This window comes from Anabrus simplex, chromosome 10 (assembly GCF_040414725.1).
Source record: "Anabrus simplex isolate iqAnaSimp1 chromosome 10, ASM4041472v1, whole genome shotgun sequence".
NCBI lineage: Eukaryota > Metazoa > Arthropoda > Insecta > Orthoptera > Tettigoniidae > Anabrus > Anabrus simplex.
This window is the reverse complement of record NC_090274.1, coordinates 24,986,435-25,011,688: the sequence shown is the minus strand read 5'-3', so window position 1 is coordinate 25,011,688 and position 25,254 is coordinate 24,986,435. Positions and strand designations below refer to the sequence as shown.

Below are 25,254 nucleotides of genomic sequence, written 5' to 3'. Positions count from 1 at the left end.
TTCCACTGGAAGGGTCATGTTGATGACATTGCTGGAAAAGCATACAGATCGTTACATGTCATAATGAGGCTACTTAAAGGATGCAACAAAGAATTAAAAGAAAAAAGTTACTTAAGTATGGTTCGTCCATTATTGGAATATGCAAACAGTGTTTGGGATCCTCACCAAGAATACCTAATAAAAGAAATAAATCGTGTGGATAGGAAAGCAGCAAGATTTGTAACAGGGGATTTCAGGAGAAAAAGTAGTGTATCAGAAATGTTAGATGAACTTGGGTGGGAAACTTTAAGTAAGGGAAGGGAGAAAACTAGACTTATAGGATTATATAGAGCCTATACAAGAGAAGCAGCAGGGGGAGAAATCCGCGAGAGGCTTCAGTTGGAAAATAATTATATCGGCAGAACTGACCACAAGTATAAAATTAGAAAGAATTTTAGCAGAAGCGATTGGGGTAAATTTTCATTCATTGGGAAGGGCGTGAAGGAGTGGAATAGTTTACCAGGGGTAGTGTTTGATCCTTTTCCAAAATCTGTACAGATATTCAAGAAGAGAATAAACCGCAACAGAGAAAATAAATGAAATGTTAGAGGGCATTCGACCAGTGCAGGTTACTGTAAATAAATAATGTGTGTGAATAAATTAATTCCATCCCCTGGTCTATGGAGTTTGGACAGCCGAAGTAAGGGACTGCCTGTAGGTGTAAAGTACAGTGGGGACTTTGAGGGCCCTGGGACTGCTACGGTAGCTGTGAAGGCCCTTCGGAACTCTGAAAAGTGGTGGCAAAAGGGGCTCTGGTTAAGATGCAGCAGGTCATTATGCTACTTAGGTTCCAAAATGGGTAAAAAATAAATAAATAAATTCAATGTAAATTTTAATCTTATAACAGTTGTATAGTATTATTTGAAGTAATTCCACATACTGTATATGAGTTGACTATGTTTGGAAGTACAGGAGATATTATAAGAAGAATTTTGTGAACAATATAAATTTATTAAGGATGAGCTGTGCGTTTAATAGAAAAAAAATTGTTAGCATAAATTGTATAATATTGTATTCCAGGAAAATTTTCTTCTTCTCTTGTTAATTTAAAATTTAGTGCTTGACAATAATGTATTTTAGTGTACCATTTGCCACCGAGGTAGACACCTCACTTGCAAATAAAGAGATTTTGATTTGATTTCTAAAATTCTTCCAATGCCTTGAAACCTCTTACAACCTGTAATTACTTGACTTGCAGTCACTGTGAAATGCAATACTGCATGGCACAGTGCAGTTTGAATGAAAGAGAAGTAATTACGTTTTAATAATTTGAACAATATCAGCACTACACCAGACTGAACTAAGTGAAGTGACAGTGGACGCATAACATAAGGAATGGAAACCCACGGTGCACACGACCAAGTAACGGATGACAAAACATGCTAAAGTACATGCCTTCTTTCTTATGAACTAACATCCCATTAACCCTGGAGTTATGCTAAATGAATCCATGAACTATTGCTCCTGGTTCTTACACTCAAAATTTCCGAGGCAACCATTATCCCAGTTTTCATTGCATTTTGAAACAATACATGCAAATAAAAGAACGTCACTTTCATTCCGTATAAAATGTGGAAGGTCTCTTCTCCATTACTAGATTTGTTTGTCCAACCCCTGTCCCGTTTCTCTACGGGGTCGGGTATGAGGTGAGATGAATTTGTCGTGGCAGGTTTTTATGACCGGATGCCCTTCCTGACGTCAATCTCATCAGAGGAGTTAATGAGATGAAATGAATGACATGATATATGATAACAGGAAAGGAGAGGTTGAAACCTGATGCCGGCACATAGCCTACTCAAGTCGAATAGCACCAAGGGGTCTGCTCAAGGCTTAACGCCCCCATCCGATGGACGAATCACCATCAATGGTGTCATATGCCGTCACTTCACATGAGCACTGCAGAGAGGTTTGGAATTTAATCCAGGCTTTGGCACGCAATCTAGTGATTAGAAATTGTATACCACCACCTTCCCTACCCTGCTGGCCAACATTCCAATGGTGAAAATTTTTTCAGCCAACAGGACTTGAACCAGCTAACCACGGTGTCAGACCTTTTAGATTTCAATGCCTTAATGATCATGGCCACCAGGTGGGCTTCTCCATTACTAGACTACAAGGTAAATACAGTCGATGAATGTGAACTACATTGTTTCGAGTCTCTACTGTAAACGTTAGGAAATAATTTGAACTAAACTGTTGTAACAGTGAATTTTTAAAGAGATACCTTCATTTTGTCAGTGTTCACACCTGAATCGCCTCCATCCACTGGGTAAAGCGGCATTCAAATGTTCCCCCACTGCTGAGGGCTTAGTTCAGAAAAGATTCATTTCTGTTTCCCATTTTCATCAGGAGGGAGAATATCAGCATTTATTGATTTGATTTGGCCTGAATTGTCACACATTTATCTTTCCATTATTTATATTGACCTTTCCTCCTCCTATATTTGTCCTGAGTTCCTTATCATTTTGCCTCTTCCCTTTCCCTGTGTTAACCTGGCTCTTTTTTTATCCCACACTTCCCATATCAAGATCTGTCAAAATGACCCCTCAATAAGCGTCGAAGCTTGCCCTCCTGTAGAAGATGGAAAGCACAAGTGAGCTCATCAGTCGCTAAGAAGAACTGGTATTGATGAGGTGGTGGTTGTGGTGGTTATTGTTTTAAGAGGAAGTACGACTAGGCAAGCATCCTCTATACAATACTAATTAGAAACAAAAAAAAGGATCTGGCACTTAGAAAAATGAAGGTATCGGCCAAGGAAAGACGAGGGCTACAAAGGGCGTGAAAGACTCCTTAGGCCTCGAGTGCTCGAATGCCATTGGTGTTGGAGAAGAACAAGAGTTGACCAAGGGAGGTTGGATAGGATAGATGAAAGTGAGGAGCCTGGCACAAGTAATTGGAAAAAATGCCAGGACTTAGCTAAGGGCGACATGGTCGCCAACCCACGCTCCAAAGTTCAGAGCCCCTGGACCCCATTTAGTCGCCTCTTACAACAGACAGGGAATACTGTGGGTGTTATTCTACCCCCCACCCCCCCACAGGGAAGTATTGATGAGGAGGAGCAGCGTATAAAGATGTGGAGACTGTTACAAGAAAAATCACAAAAAATTGCAAATAATCTGAAAGCTTCAGAATTTGTGTGTCATGCTGGATGAAAAGTAGGGGTATTACATAATGGAACCATCTAACAGACTTTATTTCCTTTTCAAGAATACTGAAGAAAAGAAAAGTGCAACCCCCCCCCCTCCCCTCACACCCCTATCTGAATGCTTACTAACCAAAACTGTAAAGGTTTGCAAAAGCTGTAAAATGACTTCTAATATCTCCCAAGCAAATATTTAGTTGCAAATGATTTTAAAATAAATGGAATTAAGATATATGCTTATGTTTAAGGTGGAGTTCCTTCGCCATTAAATATTTCATTCATATTATTTTTACCACCTTGTTTCAGGAGACACCTCTCAAAACAAACATTATTCCACGGAAATGATTGTGTCTGCAGAAGAGATGTTCAATTGTAATTTCTGAAATGAGAAGTAGCCCTCAAACTGACTATATTTACCTGCTGGAGGAGCAACTCCTGTAGCTGCTGGAGACTGGTCTTGTTTCTGAGCCACGGGTGTGCTGCTACGGTTGCCTCCTCCCAGAAGTTTCACGTAGGATGCAGGGAACCAACCGACTTGCCGCTTCTTGCCTTTAGCTTGGAGCTCACCCTCCCACCAGCCCGTGCTCGTCTTCTTGCGAATCATGATCAGCTGGCCGCGCTGCAGGTTCAGCTGCTCTGCACTTGTAGCTTGATAGGGTGCAATCACTGTTGCTATCTCGGGCTTCTTGCTCCTTCCCTGCGAGTGGAAACAAATGTCTACGTCAACGATGGCACCAAAGAAAAGATTAATTTATCCAATAATATTGAGAGAGAAACTGCCAACCTTTTAACCCTTACGCCTCATTAACGAAGCAGCGCACTTTGCACCATCCTAAAGACAACCCCTCATCTGCACTGTGAACTGCAGGGTAGCAGTCACAACAGAGCACCATATCTCACACTGACCTTGGTGACATGCTACACATCAACCCCATGTATTTAACCATACTTCATTCTGTTGTGAGTGTTGGTCAAAATTCGCTAATTAACTTTTAAAAACTGATTTTACATTGAATCACTCTGGCTTCATGGCGACAAGATGAAATGACAGGCCTACATGGGAATGAAGTGACTATGGCTTCAATTAAGGAACAGCTCCAGCATTTGTTTGGTTTGAAGATTGGAAACCAAGGACAAGCATGCACAACAACAGCCTCACAGCCCTAACCATGCAGCCAACTCACTCATTTATCATGAATAAAGATTAATCAATTAATTTTACCCAAGATATAACCTCCATGGGTCAGGCAGCAGCAAACTGGCCTCTCACCACTGGGCTCCGTGGTTCAAATCCCGGTCACTCTGTGTGAGATATGTGCTGGACAAAGCAGAGGCGGGACAGGTTTTTCTCTGGGTACTCCTATTTTCCCTGTCATATTTAATTCCAGCAGCATTCCAATATAATTTCATTTCATCTGTCAGTCATTAATCATTGCCCCCGGAGGAGTGATAGGCTTTGGCAGCCAGCACAATTTCTGACCTTACCGTTAGATGGGGTTTCATACAGTCCATTCCTGATCCAGTCGAATGACCGGAAACAGGGTGTGGATTTTCATTTTATAATCAAATGTAGTAATTCTAATTCTTGTGTAACCAAACAGATCTGTCTGGCTATCATCTTAAATCATTATCAAAATGATAAAATTTTCCAGCTCGCCACTGATTTTGATTCAATGGATGAACTCAAAATCTATATGTTAGACTTAAAATATCACGGCTTAAACTGGAATTTAGTAATAAAATCTTTGTTAATGACGAGGTGTGTATCTTGACTATCGAAACGCAACTGGGACAACATATGTAGGCTTAGGTCAATACTTCATTGTGGTTACATTTGTAATTAGAGCGCCTGGGTTGATGTTAAGAGTCAAACTAAGAGTGGTGCAAAGTGCAGTGATTTGTTGTGGAGAAGACATTGGAATCCAAATACAATTGTTTTATTGTATTAAAATGACCAAAGTTTTTCACATATGATCTAAATCATATGACTGATTTTCATAACACTGTTCTCCTATGACCATAAGAATAGTTTGCAGTCTACTGAATTAGACAAATATTATTTGAAATATTCAATAGCAAATGTAAGGGCACAATGAAAAGAAGAAACCACTCCACAACGCTTTCTTGGATCTCGAAGAGGCCTTTGACAGGGTGCCTCGCGATCTTGTTTGGCACTCACTCAGGCATGGATCCAGCTCCTGTATCGCAATACCACCACCTTTGTCTGATGTACTGCTGGAATGTCTGCATTATTTCACATTCAAGTTGGCGTTCATCAGGGATCTGCTCTATCTGTTCATCATCTGTCTCGACACCATCAACGTAGAAGCGTTAACACCAAACCCATGGACTCTACTCGACGCTGATGACGTCATGGTCGCCTGTGAATCCCGCCAAGTTTTGCAACTAGTCTAATGTTGGAAAAACTCCTTGGACAGATATGGCCTGCCACAAAGTCGGGAAGACTGAGTACCTAGAGTGTGGGGTACAAAGTGATAGGTCAATTAACACCGACGGCATTGATATTCTGAAAAAATCTCAATTTAAATACTGTATTTAGGATCAATTATCCAATCGGATGGCGACACGATCCCAGATGAACATTCAAACCCATTCCATCCGTCATTGCACTTACAGTGTACATCTCATACACTTGGCAATGAATGTCAGCTGTTTCATGTTTTGTGCATTCAAGAAACAAATCGCAGACCATATCTCACAGTCAGCAAACTAATTTATTGTCTTGAACATTTTATACACTCACTACAAGATGGCCACACAACGTGAATGTCTTCATGTTGCATGTGATGCAATATTGGATGAAGGAAGCCAATGTGCATGCTTAACTTCACAACAGCAGCCCTGTATCCAAAATACACAGAAACCATACTTACGTAACAAACGGCCCTTGAATACTGGACTTTATGTGCGCCCAAATGTTTGGAACACACAACACGGTTACCGTAACTTCTGACGCGACCTCAATATTTTTGTGTTAAGTTCTACAGAGTAAAATGAAATGGTGTATGCCTTTTAGTGCTGGGAGTATCCAAGAACAAGTTCGGCTTGCCAGATGCAGGTCTTTTGATTTGACTCCTATAGGCGACCTGCGCTTTGTGATGAGGATGAAATGTCGGCAGAATTAACCAATTATGATTAAAATTTCTGACCCTGCCGGGAATCGAACCCAGGACCCCTGTGACCAAAGGCCAGCACGCAAACCGTTTAGCCATGGAGCCAGACGTTCTACAGAGCGATTCCCATGCATACAAACATTACATTTTTTTTCAACAAGCTCCACAGTCATATTTCCATAAAATTAAAGCAAAACCTACCTTAGTCAATGACAAATAGGAATGTCAGAAGATACTGGAAGTGCACCCTGCCACAGACCAGACACACATTTACCTGATGTTTCTTACTGGTGCATGTGCATCATAGCAGTGACATCGTAGGTAGTACTTTCATGAGTGAAGTTGTATTTCAGTCTGCATGAATTCAGATCCACCAAAACTTCCAGTCTTCTTTACTTGGTGGATACTTTATATACACAAAATTGTGAACCAAACGTCCTTTTAAAGTACTGGTTGCCCAGTACCGACAAATAATGAGTACGCCATCTTAATCTTAACTATTCGCTTCTACTGCGTGACGAGATGTGCAATTCTGTCAGGAGTGCCTAAAGAGATGACGCTTCACTCCGGCTGATCCCAGCTAAGGTGGAAAAAAATGTGTTTTCAATAATACATGTTGAATACTTCTGCAAGGAAAAGAAAGTTTTTCTAAAGGTATTTCATGTTTCACTTATATTCCAAATAGATCCTCAATCCCTTGTAATATGTCCCCATATTGGGGACCTTTTAGTTACTTAAATAATTGTATAGTCAAAACCATTTATTGAGTCATCGCTTTTAACAACGAAATCTAACAGGCCTGTCGAAATATTATATAAACACTGAATTTAAAAAAAATCACTTAATATGACATTGCTTATTACAACATATTGTGCAAAACTTCATATTTTCATCACATTTTCAGAGAAATATATTGATTATAACATCCAATATTGTTTTTTTGTTTCTTAGGCATTTGGGGATTGCTGACAAAAATCTAAAACTTACTTTCAAACTTTTGTTTTAATTTTTTTTAAAGAATTTGTTTAACGTCGCACCGGCACAGATAGGTCTTATGGCAACAATGGGATAGGAAATGGCTAGGGGTGGGAAGGAAGTGGTCGTGACCTTAAGGTTCAACCCCAGCATTTGCCTGGTGTGAAAATGGGAAACCACAGAATACCATCTTCAGGGCTGCCAACAGTGGGGTTTGAACCAACTATCTCCCAGATGCAAGCTCACAGCTGCGCACCCCTAACCACACGGCCAACTCGCTCAGTAGTTTAACACAGATACAGCCTTCAGCTTCAAGTAATCGTTTTTATAAAGACTAATTCAGTGCGATAATTGCAGCTAATATTCCATAGTATAAACTTGAAATGCCTGAATTCACATCTTTTCTGGAAAAATACTGCAAGCAACATGTTCCTCACTAATTAACACTATGCAAGAATTCTTTTCAAGTCTGCTATGACAAAGCAATGAACAACATAAGACAGTATATAGGAAATGCTTTCATATACATTGCTGTTAATGAAACAACGAATGTTAAGGGTAAATTTATTGGAAATCATGTGGTGGCCCTAGAATAAGACAGGACCTGAAAGCAACGTTTGATCTACCGTAAAGAGGCAGAGTAAAAAAATAAATCAACTTTTGCGAGATTTGTGAACGATGGATTAAAAGCTCTGTGGCTGACTGAGATGCAAGAGGAACAGTTATTAGTGATGATGTATTCTGATGTTGCAACTGCTCTGAAAGTATTTTATCCCAATATGCTCCATCTTATGTGCTTGGCTCATGGACTGCAACAAGCTGCCAAAGATGGTAGAGCTAAGTTTCCACAAGTGAACAGATTAATTTCAGCAACAGAATTGTTTTTTCTAAAAGCCCCATAGCGAGTGATACCTTACAAACAGCAATTGCCAGTGAAACCACTGCCCCTGGAACCAGTGTCAACGTGGTGGGGAACATGGATAAAAGCAATTAACTTCTATAGTCAGCTCATATACAAGTAAGTTGTAGTTTCCAGCTTATTATATGGATCTGAAACCTGGACATGCTACAGACGGCATATTAAAAAGTTGGAACAGTATCACCAGCGATGTTTAAGGAGAACTTTGCATATAACCTGGCAAGATATGCACAAATGTCAGCGTACTTGAAGAGGCACAGACCACCAGTACAGAAGCCATGGTTTTTAAGACGTTAGCTACGACGAACAGGGCACGTAAGACACAAGTCCAATAATCGTATTCCCAAGTGTTTTACTCTGAGTTATCAGTGGGTAAACATTGTTTGGGAGGTCAGAAGAAGCGATGTAAGGATGTAATTAAGGCTAACATGAAGATGTGCCACGTTGATGTGAACAACTGGGAGACCTTCGCCCTCGACCATTCATCCTGGGAATCATTAGTTCATCGCGGCAACGAAGGAAGGAAAAAGAATGAAATAGGAAAACAATGGCCGCTCCACCTGGGACTATCTGCCATCTCTGCGGCAAATTCTGTGCCTCCCGTATTGGGCCGTTCAGTCACCTACAGACTCACAGATGAAGAGGAGTTCTGTTTGGAAGACCAAACTACTTTGTTTTTCGAGTGTTTGCCATTGTATTGTATTGCTATAAAGACTGTTTTAGATACTTTTGACCCTGAAAGTGCTGTATCTATTGTGAAACACAGACTGCCTTTAGTGACTCCTAAGCGGTCTCCTGAATTGCCTACATCAGCTGACTTCTAGAAAGCATCAAACGTGTAGAACCGAGCTCGATAGCTGCAGTCGCTTAAGTGCGGTCAGTACCCAGTAATCGGGAGAGAGTGAATTCGAGCCCACCTGTCGATAGCCCTGAAGATGGTTTTCCGTGGTTTCCCATTTTCACACCAGGCAAATGCCGGGGCTGTACCTTAATTAAGGCCACGGCCGCTTCCTTCCAATTTCGAGGCCTTTCCTATCCCATTGTCGCCGTAAGACATATCTGTGTCGGTGCGACGTAAAGCAAAAAAACGTGTAGAAACATCAGGACTACCACAGCAAGACTGTACTGTTGTCGTACAGGATGCTATTGAAAAACTAAGTGCTATGCCTGGGGAAACTAGTGCAAGGGTAGTGAGCAAACTGCACAAAGTGTTGAAGAGAAATCCTGGTTTACAACGTTTCATAGCATGTGTCGAATTCTAAACGAAGATGATTTTGATCCACCTGAAGACATTTCTCTCCTAAAATTTGCCCCAATTACATCATGTAATGTTGAAATGTTAAGGAAAAGACTGGGGTGCACCCATTATGTGATTGTATCCGTTATGTGAATGAATATGGTATGTGAATATACATAAATTAGGTTATCGAAACAGACTTTCAACGTATTAGGTGGTGTTACGTACGTGTAGTACGTGTTGAAGAGATGTTAAGTACAGAACAAAAATGGCCAGCCGGACACCAGTGGGATCCGAACCCACAACCTCCCGATTTCGCTCAGATCCTTTCAGACAGAACAAAGATGGCCTAGGCCACCATAGCTCAATTGGTAGAGCAACCGACGCGAAATCGGGAGGTTGTGGGTTCGGATTCCACTGGTGTCCGGCTGGCCATTTTTGTTCTGTACTTAACATCTCTTCAACACGTACTACATGTACGTAACATGACCTAATACGTTGAAAGTCTGTTTTGATCACAATGTGGTCGTGAAAATTCAATATGCATAAATTAGGTTGTTTGAAAATTTAAAAAAAAATTATATTACCATAAATCTTGATTCACCAGTACTACACACATGCAGTTCCAGAGTAGGAAAGAAGGATAAGCTATCAGCATGCTATAAGCTCATGCAGAACTACAAACACTGTACAGACAATGAATAAAGGTGAGTTTATATTATAACTTTTAAGATTCCCACATGCTAAAACACTCAGCAATCTAATAAGACAGCACTGAAAAGAGTGACTTACTTTCATTCCCTGAAAGCAATAGTAAATTATGAAATGATAATATCAATTATAACACTGTATGTCCTTGACACCTCAGAAGAAATGGAAATCAGACTCCGCACTGTTCATTTGGCATTTGGTTGGCTATCCAACTGTGTCTTCAGATATAAAGACCTGAAGGTTCATACAAAACTCACACAGAATAAAGCAATCTTCTCATCGGTACTCTACGGGTGTGAAACCTGGACCCTGTATCACCATGACAGCTTATGTGGAACTTCATTCCAACTTAAATATCAAATGGGAGAACCATCCAAGTTCTTGAGGATAGCTTGCTTAAGCGCTGAACCTCCTCTACTGATGTTGAACTGTCTGAGCAAGATCGTCAGAGGTACGGAGAGTCTTAACGGCAGAAACATACGCTTCATCAGGTGCAGCCATGTCCTCCCGTACCCATCGAGTGCAATCTGTGTGGACTCGCATTTCATGCTAGTATCAGCTTGTTCAGTGCAATACTCTTTGTCTTCTCTACGCTGAGTAGTGACATTCGGAGCAGGTCAGTAAACCTGGATGTTATAAAAGGTGCTTGTCACAAGACCAATAGTGCTACAATAGCACTTTCTGGCAGTTCGACTCGTTGGCTGAATGGTCAGCGGACTGGCCTTCGGACTCCCGGCCGGGTTGGGGATTTTAACCTTCATTGGTTAATTCCAATGGCCCGGGGGCTGGGTGTTTATGCTGTCCTCAACATCCCTGCAATCCACACACTACACAACACTATCCTCCACCACAATAACACGCAGTTACCTACACGTGGCAGATACCGCCCACCCTCAGCGGAGGGTCTGCCTTACAAGGGCTGCACTCAGCTAGAAATAGTCGCACAAAATTAAATTAAATTAAAACTTTCTGGCACAAAGCAATGGCAAACTAACTCACTCATTCCTCATCCTGCCTAGTACACCGGATTACGGTACCGCCATTGGTTTTTGCGGTTCCCCATAACCACATAATGGTGGTTTCTCTTTTTTTTTTTGATTCTAAAACATGCTATGCTGCTAGACTTCCGACTGATTTATTACATGTTAAAAAACATTAACATATGTTAGTTTCGAGGCTGAAGACTTAACAGACTGGGAAGTCAATTTTTAATATTTGATGTAGCCTGCATACAAATGGTTATATTGTGGTTGTTCATAACCTGCTTTTCAAGACTTGTACATGCCTAATGATGGAGATATTCTCCTAGACCAGGGATGGCAAATCTTTTCCGACTAGAGTGTCAATTAAGGTCTTGTTTATTACTTTTGTTCTGTCTAGTGTGCCATCGGTTATTTTAGTTTAAAATCATCATAAAACTCCCTCATTTGACTTCATTTAGGTATTAGATCGCATTACATAGGAATCCATTCGACTGAAAGTTCCATGATTTTATTTTGCAAGCTTCACTGAAAATTTCATTTAGAAAAAAACAACATAGATTTTTAGAATAAGGTATATTTTTTTCTTTAACCTAGTAAAATTTGCAAAAAATAAAACCATAGAACTGAGACATAGGCCTACTTCTTTATTAAAGCGTAATATTAAAACATGCTTTGTCGCTAGACTTCCCACCTATTAATTACATGTTAAAAACATTAAAATATGTTAGTATGTTGTCTGACGCTCCAAAGAAGTCGTGTTCATGTGTCACTGAGTGGCATGCGTGTCATAGGTTCGCCATCCCTGTCTTAGAAGCTGGCACTTTATTTTATTTACAATCTGCTTTAAGTCAAACGAACACAGATAGGTCTTATGGTGATGATGGGACAGGATAGGGCTAGGAATGGAAAGGAAGCGACTGTAACCTTAAGTAAGGTACAGCCCCAGCATTTGCCTGGTGTGAAAATGGGAAACCATGGAAAAACATATTCAGGGCTGCCGACAGTGGGGCTCGAACCCATTATCTTCCGAATTCAAGCTGATAGCCATGTGACCTAAATCACAAAGCCACTTGCTCAGTGCTCTCGCTTGTGTCTATTCTGCAAGGATTAAGTCGTGCCAAGTTACAGGGGTCCTTTGTGACCGGAAGACCAGAGCCTCAAGAAGGAGATTACAGCAGGATCATCAGTGCAGTGGCACTCTCAACGCTAGTCAGGGACAGACACACATGAATGCCTCGCTCTTATACAAAATCTTCAGAATTCTCCCCATTTCAGGCTAAAGGAAAGCAAAGCAGTGGTGGTATAGTTATATCCTCAGAACACTTGCAGAAACCATGGCAAAATAGGCATTCCTCCGATGAATGGTCAGCATTATGGTCTTTGGTTCAGATGATCCTTGTTTTGATGCCGGGCATTTTAACTACCTCCGGACCCCAAGATAGCAGGTTCAAATCCGGCAGAGGAAGTCTGGTTTTTGAAGGGCGAAAAGAAGTCCATTTGGCACTCCACGTCGAACGATGTCATCATGTAAAAGATCTCTGGTAACACGTTTGGTGTTTACCCGACAAAATTAAAACTCAGCAATAGACGCCCACAACAGATTCAGTTTACCCTGCTATCTAGCAGACCTAGAGTAAAACAGAACGTCGAAATTGACGAGCAAGCAGCCAGATGGAGCCAAAATAAAATGCTTGCACACGGTAGATGAGGTCATACGATTATTATTATTAGCATTATTCTTTCTCTGTCATGGTTTTCTAAGGACCACGAGACAATTTCAATGCTTCATCCTTTGTTGTTCTTTCTTCCTCCTTCAATACTCCATCATGCCTTTGCTGGCACGATGTAGTGTTTACAATGCACTATGTCTTCTGGTATGGGCTAGACTAAATTTGTTACTTTCATTGACCTGTCTCAGTCTCTTCCTTGGCTTTAACGGTATGATAGTGACTGAGGTATGAGCGATTCTAGAAATACCGTTCCTTATGCGGCCAGTCCCTGTTATGAATGGTGTGAAAATGTCGCTCATAGGGTTGGTTGGTGCATGCATTTCAGTGGGCTTGGCAGTCTGGTATGTAATAGCAACTTCTGGCTCAGTAAGGAAAGCAACGAGAAACTACCTCACTCCTCATTTCCCTAGTATGCCTCTTCAGTGACACCTAGGCCATCTATGACAGCTGTTGGTGGAACTGTGGAGGATCAAACCAGCCTTTGGGCTGAATACCCAACATATGATACTCCATCTGCTCATTGTGCCTCCTTTTCCTCTCCACAGACCATTTTTAGCCTGTTTTCTTTCCCTCCCAACCTTGGAATCCTTCCATTTTTAACACTTACTTTCTAGAAACTCTTTCTTTTTCTCTCTCTGTTACTTCTTCTTCCCTTATGTTGTTTCTTTCCAAATCTTTCTTGACTTCATGAATTCAGATTGTTGTTGACTTCTTGTTCCAAAGATATTTGAAGATCTGTTTGGTTAACCTATTATCATCCATTCTGTATAAATGTCCAAAAAATATCAATCGCCTCTTCCGCATTGTATCTGTTATGTTTCCGATATATTTCATAACTCTTGATTTCCAGAGCTCTGTAGTTCTTAGCGGGCCGAGTATTTTCGGTATAATTTTTCTTCCCAGTACTTCTAATTTATTCAGCCTGTAATTTAGTATGACATTCACTTGTGTATAGGCATTCCGGTTTGACTACTGTATTGTAGTGTTGTATTTTGAGGTTTTTAGATAAACACTTTTTGTTGTAGATATTCCTAGTTATACCGTATGCTCTTTCTATCTTCTGTATCCTTTCATCTACAGCAGATTTTTCAGACGTATAGTAAATAGATAGGCAGTGCTCTATCTCATACCATTGGTGCTAGCGAAGCCGGAAGCTTACGGCTGCCGCCATCATACATCACTACAGATCCACTATAAACATGTTACTGTTTTTCGTGCAGTTTTAGTTTATATAGTTTTTATACACATTTCACAAATGCCTAATTCCACATCTGTAACATCTTCAGTTTCTGACATATTAGTGTCCCCATAAAAAGAATTCAATTCCTCTTTCAATCCCCCTCCACCCCAACCCCACCCCACTGCACCTAAGTGGATTTTCCAAAAACAAAAATATGTGTGTACAGTGGAGTCTCGCTCAACCGACCTTCATTTATCCGACATTCCATATTATCCGACACTGGTAAACTTAATTTTTAACTTTTGGTGGTGACTAAATTCTGGGACATCCGGTGTGGAGGGTGTGACCATGGGAACACCAATGGCCTGATTGCTGGCAGTAAGACCTATTTTTTCCTCAAGGACAGGTGCAGCGAGTCTTCAGTCATTCTTCAGTGTAGTATCGTTTGGGTGCGGATGTTATAGTTTTCATATCCTCTGTGAGTATGGCGAGTAAACGGAAGAAAGTGATTCCTTCTATGGAAGACAAGTTGAGTGCATTAAAGAGACTGGACAAAGGGGAAGCTCTTCAAAAAGTGGTTTCAGATTATGGTGTTGGATGTGTTACAGTGGGAGACGGGAAAAATAAAGAGGTAAGGTTTTGAAAAATGGTGCTTTACCAGAGCAACAAGTGAAGCACTGAAAATTAGAAAAACAGTGAAGAAATGTGAGTATGATAATGTAAGTGAAGCACTTTTTCTTTGGTTCACTCAAAACCGGGAAAAGGGCCTGCTAATATCTGGCCCCATTCTGCAAGAAAAGGCGGTGTATTTCCTGAAGGAGTTTTTATGAAGGGGACTCTAATTTTACTGCCAGTGCTGGGTGGCTTCATCGGTGGAAAACATGGTACGGCATTAGGCAGCTTAATATCTGTTCTTGCCTGTAGTAATGTTACTGGTAACTTAAAAGGAAAATTGCTTATGATCAGTAAAGCAAAGAAGCCTAGGGCATTTACAAATATTTCTGTTAATGCTCTTCCAGTCCATTAGATGAATCAGAAGGCTGCCTCGATGTCTGCTGACAACTTTAAAGACTGTTTTGTTACACAGTTTGTTCCAGATGTAGAAAAATTTCTAGCTTCAAACAATTTCCCTAGAAAACCTTTTCTTCAACTAGACACCGCTCCATCACACCCCAATGAACAGCAACTTAGAAGTGGTGACATCAAAGTCATGTTCCTCTCTCCTAAAATGGCATCATTATACAAGCCAGTGGACCAAGGTATGTTGGAAACAGTGAAGAGGAAATATCGGCAAAAACTCCTTTCATCCTTGATTGTTGACAGGTTTCTTTTCGTAAGACATTTGGAATGTTTTCGTTCAATACTGCATGTACTGTACAATTGAACTGATAATCCAACAAAAAAAGTACCGTAAAACATGTCATTGTTTTAGTAATACAGTACAGCCTTCCTGTTTGTTTTAGTTCATTTTCAAAGTTATTCTGTATTATCCGACATTTTCACTGATCCGACATACTCCAGGTCCCGTTTAGGTCGGATAATCGAGACTCTACTGAATTTTTTTAAGGAGATTCCAAATACGAATTTTCACATCTTTAAACTGTTAAGTTTTGAGATATATACTAATTTTTAAAATCCCCCCCCTCCCCATGGTTTTTTTTTTTTTTTTTTTTTGCTAGTTGCTTTACGTCGCACCGACACAGATAGGTCTTATGGCGACGATGGGACAAGGAAGGGCTAGGAGTGGGAAGGAAGCGGTCGTGGCCTTAATTAAGGTACAGCCCCAGCATTTGCCTGGTGTGAAAATGGGAAACCACGGAAAACCATTTTCAGGGCTGCCAACAGTGCAGTTCGAACCTACTATCTCCCGAATACTGGATACTGAACGCACTTAAGCGACTGCAGCTATCGAGCTCGGTTCCCCATGTTTTCACGCCATTAACGAGGTAATATCCAAGAACCCTTCCTTAGTGAGCACCTACACTGTAATATGAATGTATCACCAGAACTTCATGCCTTTATGTTCAGTAGGTTTGGCTCGGCAATGATGAATCAGTCAGTCAGTCAGTCGGTCGGGAGATGTTATTTTATACATGTATATAGATAGATTATGGTCGGTTCATAGATAAGCTTCTTTTGCCTATCAACGTCTTCTAGCTGGTCTGTGGCGATTTCAAAACTAACTGTGAGGTCTATTACATTACATAAACACATATCAAACACATTTTCATAAAATGCCAATTCTGAAAAGTTCAGTGCTGCAAAAAGCTAGCTTAAAAAATTGAAAAGAGAATTAAAAATGGTGTAAACACATAAGGTAAACAAATACAAGAGGGATACGTCTAATGGAAAATCCATGCAGTAGGAAAACCACATTCTCGGGGGCAACATGCAGAGGACGAAGGTGATAACATGCTAGGGAAGCAAGCACAGAATACAGTTAAACGTGTACCTTGGGTGAGTGGAAGAACTCGGGAGTGTTCCTCTGGACACAAAATGCAACATTAGTACCCACACATGACACAGACAAGAATCATGAGACATGCAACACTTAGTTACCTTCGCGTCCAAGTCCTCTTCGAGCTGAAAGAACATTACACGATGAGTTGACAAGACATGGCAAGAGCTCTCCAGTCAGACAATAAACCATGTTGTAAGTGTCCACTGAGTGAAGAGCCCTTCTGAAGTAATGAGCCCAAAGCAAAACCTCACACAAAAGAACACAGATCATCCATATTTACTTGTGTATAGGTATCATCTTTAAATCTTCATCCTAGAGCAGTGCAGCTCTTTTCAAGCACACCCTCAATAGAGATGAGCAGCAGGTATCATTTTAACCACATACCAGCTCTCCTGCCATTCTTAAATATTTGATAGAACCAGAAATCGAACCCCGATCTCCAAGGACAGTAGTTAATAGTGCACTATCTTGTTCTACTTCCTTTAACTAAAATAATTACAACTAGCTATAACTACCAAAATGTAAAACTGGCTTGATGGATTACAGGTAGTGTCTGGCCCATGAGCACAAGTTCATGCGTTCTATCACAGCAGAGGTAGTTGACTATGTACGATTGTCAAAAGTCTCGGCTCTCCCCAACATTGTATTTTTATACCTCTTCATCTCTGACATTATACCTGCATCCATCAGTCAGAAATTAAAACACCCTTTGAAATTTGAACTTCTAATCAGGATTTATTGCAGAAGGCCCGTAAGTATCAGCTCACAGCATCACCTATTCTCCTGTCTCCATCAAGATCTTTGAGTGAATGCTATTGACTATACACACGTAAATATGGAAACAGATTTTATCAGCCCTCTTGATTAGGACAGCTAATATCAGCTGGTAAGCCTCCACACTAAAGTACAGGGTCTTTATTGAACAAAAAAAAAAAAGAGAGAACAAATGTTTACTCAATACTGATAATATAAAATTTGATAAGCTGTTTTAAGGTAATGAAAGGTGTGAGAAAACAGCTGAAACAGATTTCAAAAAGAGACCACTAATTTTAAAGTGTACAATCTGAAGATCTTTGAAACGATTTTTGAATTTCCTGCATAATTTTCTTTTTCTTCAGGTAGTTCCCAGGCCTTCTTTTGCGTAAGAAACCACTGTATTAAAATACTTATTTTCCTATGAATAATGACAACTTTAGTACTGTTTTCATGGTAAAAGAAAAAAGTTACTCACTAAAACACTTTGTACCAATCATATTCAGCCATCTTCAGTAAATGTACTGGGGGGGGGTCAGAATTCAAGAATTCATTTTCTATTTAACCAGGTCAGAGTTTTACAAGGCTATTTTAGGCACATCTTACTTTAACTCTTTCGCTGTGGCATTTCTTACAACATAAGAATCCTTAAATACTTAATTTACATACGGTAATTAAATTTTTAAAAATTTCGAATTTTAATTTAAAAAATTAACTTATTTATTTATTGTAAGTCAGAGTGTATAACATAAAACTAATGAAATCCATTTACTGTCCTTGTGGTCCAACCGATAGTATTTGGTTCATTCATCATTATCAACATCCCGGCACTCTAATACAGCCTGATGATTGTCATCGCTGTTATTTATACTGAACTACAATGTGGCACATCACCACTCTGATTGTCGTCATTTATGGACAATTCTGTCTAATCCTGAATATGCCACTACCTCTCATTACTAATTTTATAATTCGGGAAACAGTGGGTTTGAACCCCACTGCCGGAAGCCCTGAAGATGGTTTCCCGTAATTTCCCATTTTCACACCAGGCAAACGCTGGAACAGTACCTTAATGAGGCCACGGTCACTTCCTTCTCATTCCTAGCCACTTTCCTAACCCATCTTTGCAAGATCTATCTGCATCGGTGTGACATAAAGGAGAATGTTAAAAAAAAGCAGCTCATTTTATACCATGCGGTCATGGCTGCTCACTAGTACAGAATTTCAGAGAGGAAGGTTGGTGGACAGGCAACAACAAATAAATATAGGTCTAATATTCGCTTCAATGATACTCTCAGTACCTACCCAAGAGACGCATAAACTCGTACCGTATGCATTATTTACTGACTCTTTGTTAACAGCACTGGTGTGATCAGTAGGAGGAAAATCCTAAGCTGATTAAAGTTGACTACCACAGTGAAAGAGTTAATGTATTTCTCAATAACTTTGTGTGCTTCTGTTTGCTAACAGGAGTTGGCAGAACTAGCAGCAAATAGTTCTCTGTTCTTTCAGCCTACTGCTAAAGTTGGAAAGTAGTTATGAGGACAGGAAAGGTTTTACTGTTCAATAAAGACCCCTACAAGACATGGACATGTTATAAGTGTCAAGTTTTTTAATTTCACTAGTGCAATTAGCAACCAGAACACTTACAAGTGCTGTTAAATCACAAAAAACATTACCATACTTACACATGTATATGATGCACTTAAATTCTGGGAGGTTACTTCAATTTTTAATAAAAATTTGCTGATCAAGTTTACAAATAAGAAGACAATGTACACTAAGTCTGTATTTACATAATTCTGGACAAATTAAGTTGTATACAGACAGGCGAAATATAAAAAGGAACTCATAATAGGATAAACACAATGTGGGTTTCTGTACATGTTCCTATATTTCTATAAGACTCAATGTGTCACTCATTTGTTCCTTTCAATTACCTAATCTCTGGACTATAGTTAGATGATGTGTGTTATTACACGAAAGAGCACAGTGGCTGTTTAAAAAATAAAAAAATAAAAAAATCACCATATACAGAATGAACAACTGCATTTCTTCACCTCTTTCTTGCGAGACAAAGTTCTCACCAGGAGCATGAGAAAATGACATGTTCTGCTAGCAATAATCTCCTTGCTATTTGCTCTATATGACTTCACCTGATAGCACACATACCGAGTCTTTCAAATGATGAATTAATCAAGTTAGTATGATAATCTGCAATGTTCAGTCTATAGCCATGGCAGTTGAAGTCTGATGGTTAACTCTAGTAGCAAGAAAAACTTGACTAACACTGCTTGAAAATGGCCTGTTTCCATGGGAACGATCCCAGTGATACCACAACTTAGAAATGCTATTGCCACATGGCTTGACTTGCTCTCAGTTGCTTTCGTGACATCAGTCGCAGTGGTATTGTGTTAGTTTTATTGCTTGAAAGAATTTTTTTTCAAGGGCTACTTCAGAATTTTCCTACTTTTATTCTTGAAGTGTACTGTTAACAAACGGCATCAAGTACTGGTAATACATATACCATTATGGGTTCTATTCAGTATTATAACAACTCAGCAGGGCTTCCATGCATCTCTCTTGGGTTCATGGACACAGAGGGACAATCAGAAATGAAAAATCAGACCTACTAGCATAGGAAGCTGCAAAATCTACAACGGAAGACGAAAAATATGGCTTACAATTGAGTTTTCCTGAATTTTGATGCTTGTTGTTTAAAGGGGCCTAACATCTAAGGTCATCAGCCCTTTCCTGAATTTCATTGAGGATGGAAGTTTCATATAACAGAGCTTCAATGTGTTACCTGAAGAGAAAGATTAAAGAACACACAACTCCCCAGTGGAATAACACCTGGTGACGTAGTTCTCAATGTCCAATTGTTGCGCCATAGGTGAACACATTCTATATTGCTGGGATTTGCACAAAGTTTTTAGTTTGTTGGGTTCCTTACATTTTAACCTTTACAACTAGCTGATGAATATAGGATATGCCCCTACTGGACTTCTTTATATGTTAAGCATTTGTTGATGTAATTATCAGCGGTTGATGATTTTGTGAATGCTTCTGTGGATCCCCTCAAATTGTACATCACTTGCTTTTTGAATGTTCTGTATTTGAAAGAGCAAGGCACACTCCAGACTGTCACCTGAACTATTGCGACAATGAACTGGAGAAACCTCTGCATCATATACCAAAAAAAAAAACAATGTTGCTATTCTCATTTCTAACATTCAATCACCACATTTTTAATAAACTTTCACTATGTTTTGTGTGTGATGAATCTTAATAAAATTGTTAACTATAATCCTAATATGCTATATAAAATAGGGTTTTTTCCTGTATTAGAAATTCAATATTATCATTATTTTGCTCACAATTCAACAAGTTGGCCATGAGTCAGCAATTGTAGTTTTCTAATGACAGATTTTGGACTTATTCTATTAATGACCTGGCATCCTAATAAAGCTTCAACAACACTGGGATATCACAATGGTAATTTCGACGTTTTAAACTAATTCTGTCTGTAAGACATACTTCAATAATTTATGCAGTGCATCTTTATACATGTATAAATACTATAATAACTTATCCACATTAAACACACCACACAAAAGAGAGAATAGCAGCAAGTAAGAAGGAATACCCGTGCTATACAATACAATCTTTTTACCTGAAAAGTAATATAAAGATGATAATTGTGAAAAGAAATTCTGGACAAAGCACAATCTTGATCAATACTTCCTCACAGAATTATGTTCCTACCTAGGTTAACTCTTTCTTCCTCCCCACTAGAGGAGAACAGGATATAGCAGCAGCAGGACTGGGATGGAGGAGAAGACTACAGCATATGAAGATGCTGAGTTTGCCCTCAACCTTCCCACAGTGACCTAGTATTCTGTTTATCCTGTCTTCCTTGCAAGCTTACTACCTCTGAACAATGAACGAGACTATATCAGTGGTGATCAACATGACTGCACAAATCAAACCACCTTATCTAACAATTCAGTACATAAACCCTGCTCCTTTTTTACATTACACATTACCCATGGGAGGCGACTTGATTAATTTTTTTTTTTTTTTTTTTCCTGCACAAATCTACAGGAAAAATATGAGTGTCATTTCGTAAGTCATAGCAACTGCGCTGTATCTATGCACAGTAAATAAAATAAGAGCTTTGTCTGTCCTCTGGTTAAAATGTTTAAAAATTGGTATTTGTGTGTCGATCATCTCCAGAATAAAGAGGTAAAGCAATTTACCAGTTTAGAATTTATATCATGTCAGTCTGACTGTACATATGTGCATCACAAAAAATGGCTGAAAGTAATTCTATGAAAGTCAGTATTTAAGGTCAACAGAAGGCCTAAAAATTAATTCTCAATATCTCCATTAATACTGATCCTATCAATAAATGCTACAAGGCAAGATTTACAGAAAATAAGAGTTCCGATATTATGCGCAGTACAAATTGAACATACGACAAAATAATAACAGAAATATTTACTATTCTGATTTACCTCCTGTGTCTTACTGTTTTTAAAGTTAATCCTACTGAAGAATTCTTTATAACAAAGAGAAGAGGAGTAATAAATTCTGATTTTCCATGGCTCATACATTTTTATCATAAAAGAAAGATTACAGATTTCAATACCTGAAAGTACCATCTGTCCAAAAGCAGGGCCATATCTAAGGAAGTTACCTCACCGAATACAACAGTCTGAATAGTGGTGGTGAGGAGCTTGCGGTGTTAGATAACGTCCTTTATCTTGCCATCTGTGTGGATCCTACATATTCTAGTAACTAACTAGAACCTGACAAACCAGACCAACATAACGTTAACAGCTTTCTCACCAAGGAACCTGTCCCTTTATAGATAAGACTACCATCTGCATGGCCCACTTGTCATAGGTACGATAGTCTCTCGATAAAGCATCTGCAAAGTAAATCCGTTTTATACCTTTGTAAGATCCCTGGAATGTGTTTCTACATGTTAGCAACAAATTGGGACCAGATATAGGAGTTAATGGCATGGGGTAATTGAAAGATAAGAAAATAGATACCTTTTTATTGTGCATAAAATTAACACAAATGTTGGGTATTTGCAAGTGCCCTTGTAAAAATCTGAACACTGTCAACACAGAAATGCTCACATGTTTGGAAATTCCCTGCACAGTCCAACCAGTACAGCCCCAGTATTTGATTGATGTAAAAATGGGAAACCAGAGAAAACCATATTGAGGGCTGTCAAAAATTAGGTTCGAACCCATCTTTCAAATAATGCAAGCTAACAACTACACAGTCAACAACTCAATCCATACCTATATTGGAAAGCCTGAGAAGTTTGATATGGCAAAGCACTATCGCCCAACACTTCCCTTAGATCAGCAGGACACAGATGGGCATTTCTGCTATGGATAACAGCAATTTTCATGAATGACCCCTATTAAACTTTACTTGAAGCACGGCCGGTAAAACACTAACTTTATCGTGCATTGCTTTAACAATCTGACAAAGATTTTCGAACATATATACAGGATGTATTGCGTTCACATGTGTTTGCAAGATATAACTTGGTTGCCATAACTTATAAAATGACCTCCGTATAAACAACTGGAAAAGCAAGTTCACAAGAACTATCTAAATTTACTCAAAATATATGCGTATAATTCTCAGGTTAATTGTTACAAGTAATATGGTAGCATACCTGAGAAGTCGTGCCTGATACAGGGCCGGAATCGGGAGTGCCTGCAGTCTTCTCGGGAGGCTGTGGACCAGACAAGGTTAGTTTACACACTGTTAGTAGTCTAGTACTAAGCAAGTCAATTATTACTTTATACAAGCCAACAAGTTCATGCAGCCTGCAGGCATCATACATTCTTAAGTTAATCAAAATCCTATATTTGTGGTCAGAAATCGGAAGAAAAATCTTATTTTCTTAATCAACTACGCAGCAAAATAAGAATTCATGTAAAGAACTTCTACTCTGTCTAAAATACAGCCAGATTTTCTTTGACTCTATAGGTATAATACAGTGAAACCTTGTTAAGACATTTCTGCAGGGGACAAGGAAAAAGAATGTGTTAAACGAGAAAATGTACTAATGAATATACGAATAAAAAACTACCCAACAGGGATATGAAAACACTAGATAACATTTTTTCCAACATGAGAGCATTTTATGTCGTGTAATCATGGGTACACTGAAAACTATAGGCCTATCTACCATTTCTAAAGATGAACAGAAAGTATTAAAAGGTGTGAAAAACATGGGAGAACAAATATGAAAACCTTTTCTGCTGGGGATTATAAAATAAGTACCGGTACACTGAAAGGTGTGAAAAACAAACAAATATAAAAATATGTGCACAGGGGCCAACAAAAATATTGAAGTATTATTGCAGATCACAGTCTTTCTAAAACAAATGTTCGTAGAAGCCTTTTATTTCAGAGCAGTGGGTCACACTCTTAAATGATGAATTGCAGGTTACACTCGACCTACGAGCGGACTGCGAGAAATGGCTTTGGTCGTCATTTTGAATCGAACAACACTTCGACCATCTTGAATGATAAAGAGTCGCGAAACTCGAAGTTGTGAGTTTCAACATTTGCGGCCTCTGCGACCACTTCCTGACGATTTTCATTTTGTCTTCATTATAAAATAATTTTACAACATTTTCCGTATCCATAACTAGGCTATCACAAGACAAATATGCACCACGCTAGTCAATTTCACACGATTACAATTCTAATCCAGATATAGGTTACTGTATCACACGACAAATATTCGCTACACTTCACTGTACCACTCAACACAAAATACATTTCTGCCTTCTGAATGGACTGTGAAATACAAGCACAAACAGGCTCGTTCTGCTATTCAGCAATCTCGCTGCTAACCGGCAAGCAAACCTGAACATACCTGAGGATAACGGCTTGTTCCCTGAAAGTACAACTTATCCTTTGAAGTTCAGGAAGACCTTTTCCCGTAATCACGCAACTACGGCGATGGCTCTTACCCGAACTGGAAATCACGTTTCTTTCACAAGGGACGGCAAATACAGTAACATTTTCAGGTCTAGGAAAAATGTGATCGTGCTAAGCGGTAATAACAAAAATTTGTGATGCGATAAGTGAGGTATTTTTTATACAGATTTAATATGATGAGAACTGGGACTTTGAATTTCTAAAGTGCTAAGCGGGAAAATGTGTTAATGAGGAACGCACCCAACATAGTTTCACTGTATATGCTTAACATACTCCACCATGCCAGTAAATCATGTGAAATGCAACCCATTTTTGTCACATGTTTTAAATGACAAATACAGCCTGATACAAGTGATCTTAGAAGGTAAGATAGATAAGAAACGGCAGAGAGAGTCTGATTTATGAACAGTGGAAAGAAATCATTCAACACTCCATGTTGTACGATATCGGCCTATAGAATTTCTTTAGCGACACATTTGGTTCTCACCTGACAAAATTAATTAAACCTCAACCACACATTACTTAACAGAGGTACTCTGCCATCTGGTGGTGTAAAACAATGTAAAAATTGGCATGCAGGCAGATTAGATGGCATCAAATTAAAATCTCTGTACATGGCAGCTGGGGAGGTCATACAATCAGTATTATTATCTTATTATAAGAGATGCAACACTTTATTATAATCCAGCAGGAACAAATATTTAGCTGGCTATAGTTTACTTAAAAAATGGAAAGACTATTGGATAATTCAATGATCAGTTAATCGAGAGATGGATAATCAAGCTTGTTCTGAAATAACAAGGAACATGGATAGGAACACAATCATTTCCACTCTTCTGTCAATAATATGTTGACATGACCTTGGCATTGTAACAGCTTGTAAGTCGACAAAATACAGACATTTTCCCGCCATCAACCATGGTTTTTTTTGTTCTTTTAGAATTCTCAGCACATAGATGTATTTGCAGATGTTTTTCTTTCTATTTTCTCCCCTGCAAAGCCTTTC

General features: G+C 39.2%; 1 protein-coding gene across 8 annotated transcripts in view; it reads right to left on the bottom strand.

The window, feature by feature from the left end:
* Window positions 1-25,254, bottom strand: part of Dap160 (dynamin associated protein 160) — a 196,896-nt gene that overhangs the window by 77,948 nt on the left and 93,694 nt on the right. For 7 of the 8 annotated variants that reach the window (XM_067154599.2, XM_067154598.2, XM_067154602.2 and 4 more), the window contains exons 20-22: window positions 22,969-23,028; window positions 16,610-16,633; window positions 3,599-3,878 (exon numbers count right to left, since the gene is read on the bottom strand). In XM_067154599.2, the coding sequence (XP_067010700.2) occupies window positions 3,599-3,878; window positions 16,610-16,633; window positions 22,969-23,028 (364 nt within the window). The remainder of the gene's footprint in view (window positions 1-3,598; window positions 3,879-16,609; window positions 16,634-22,968; window positions 23,029-25,254) is intronic. The other variant, XM_067154601.2, reaches the window with a different exon arrangement.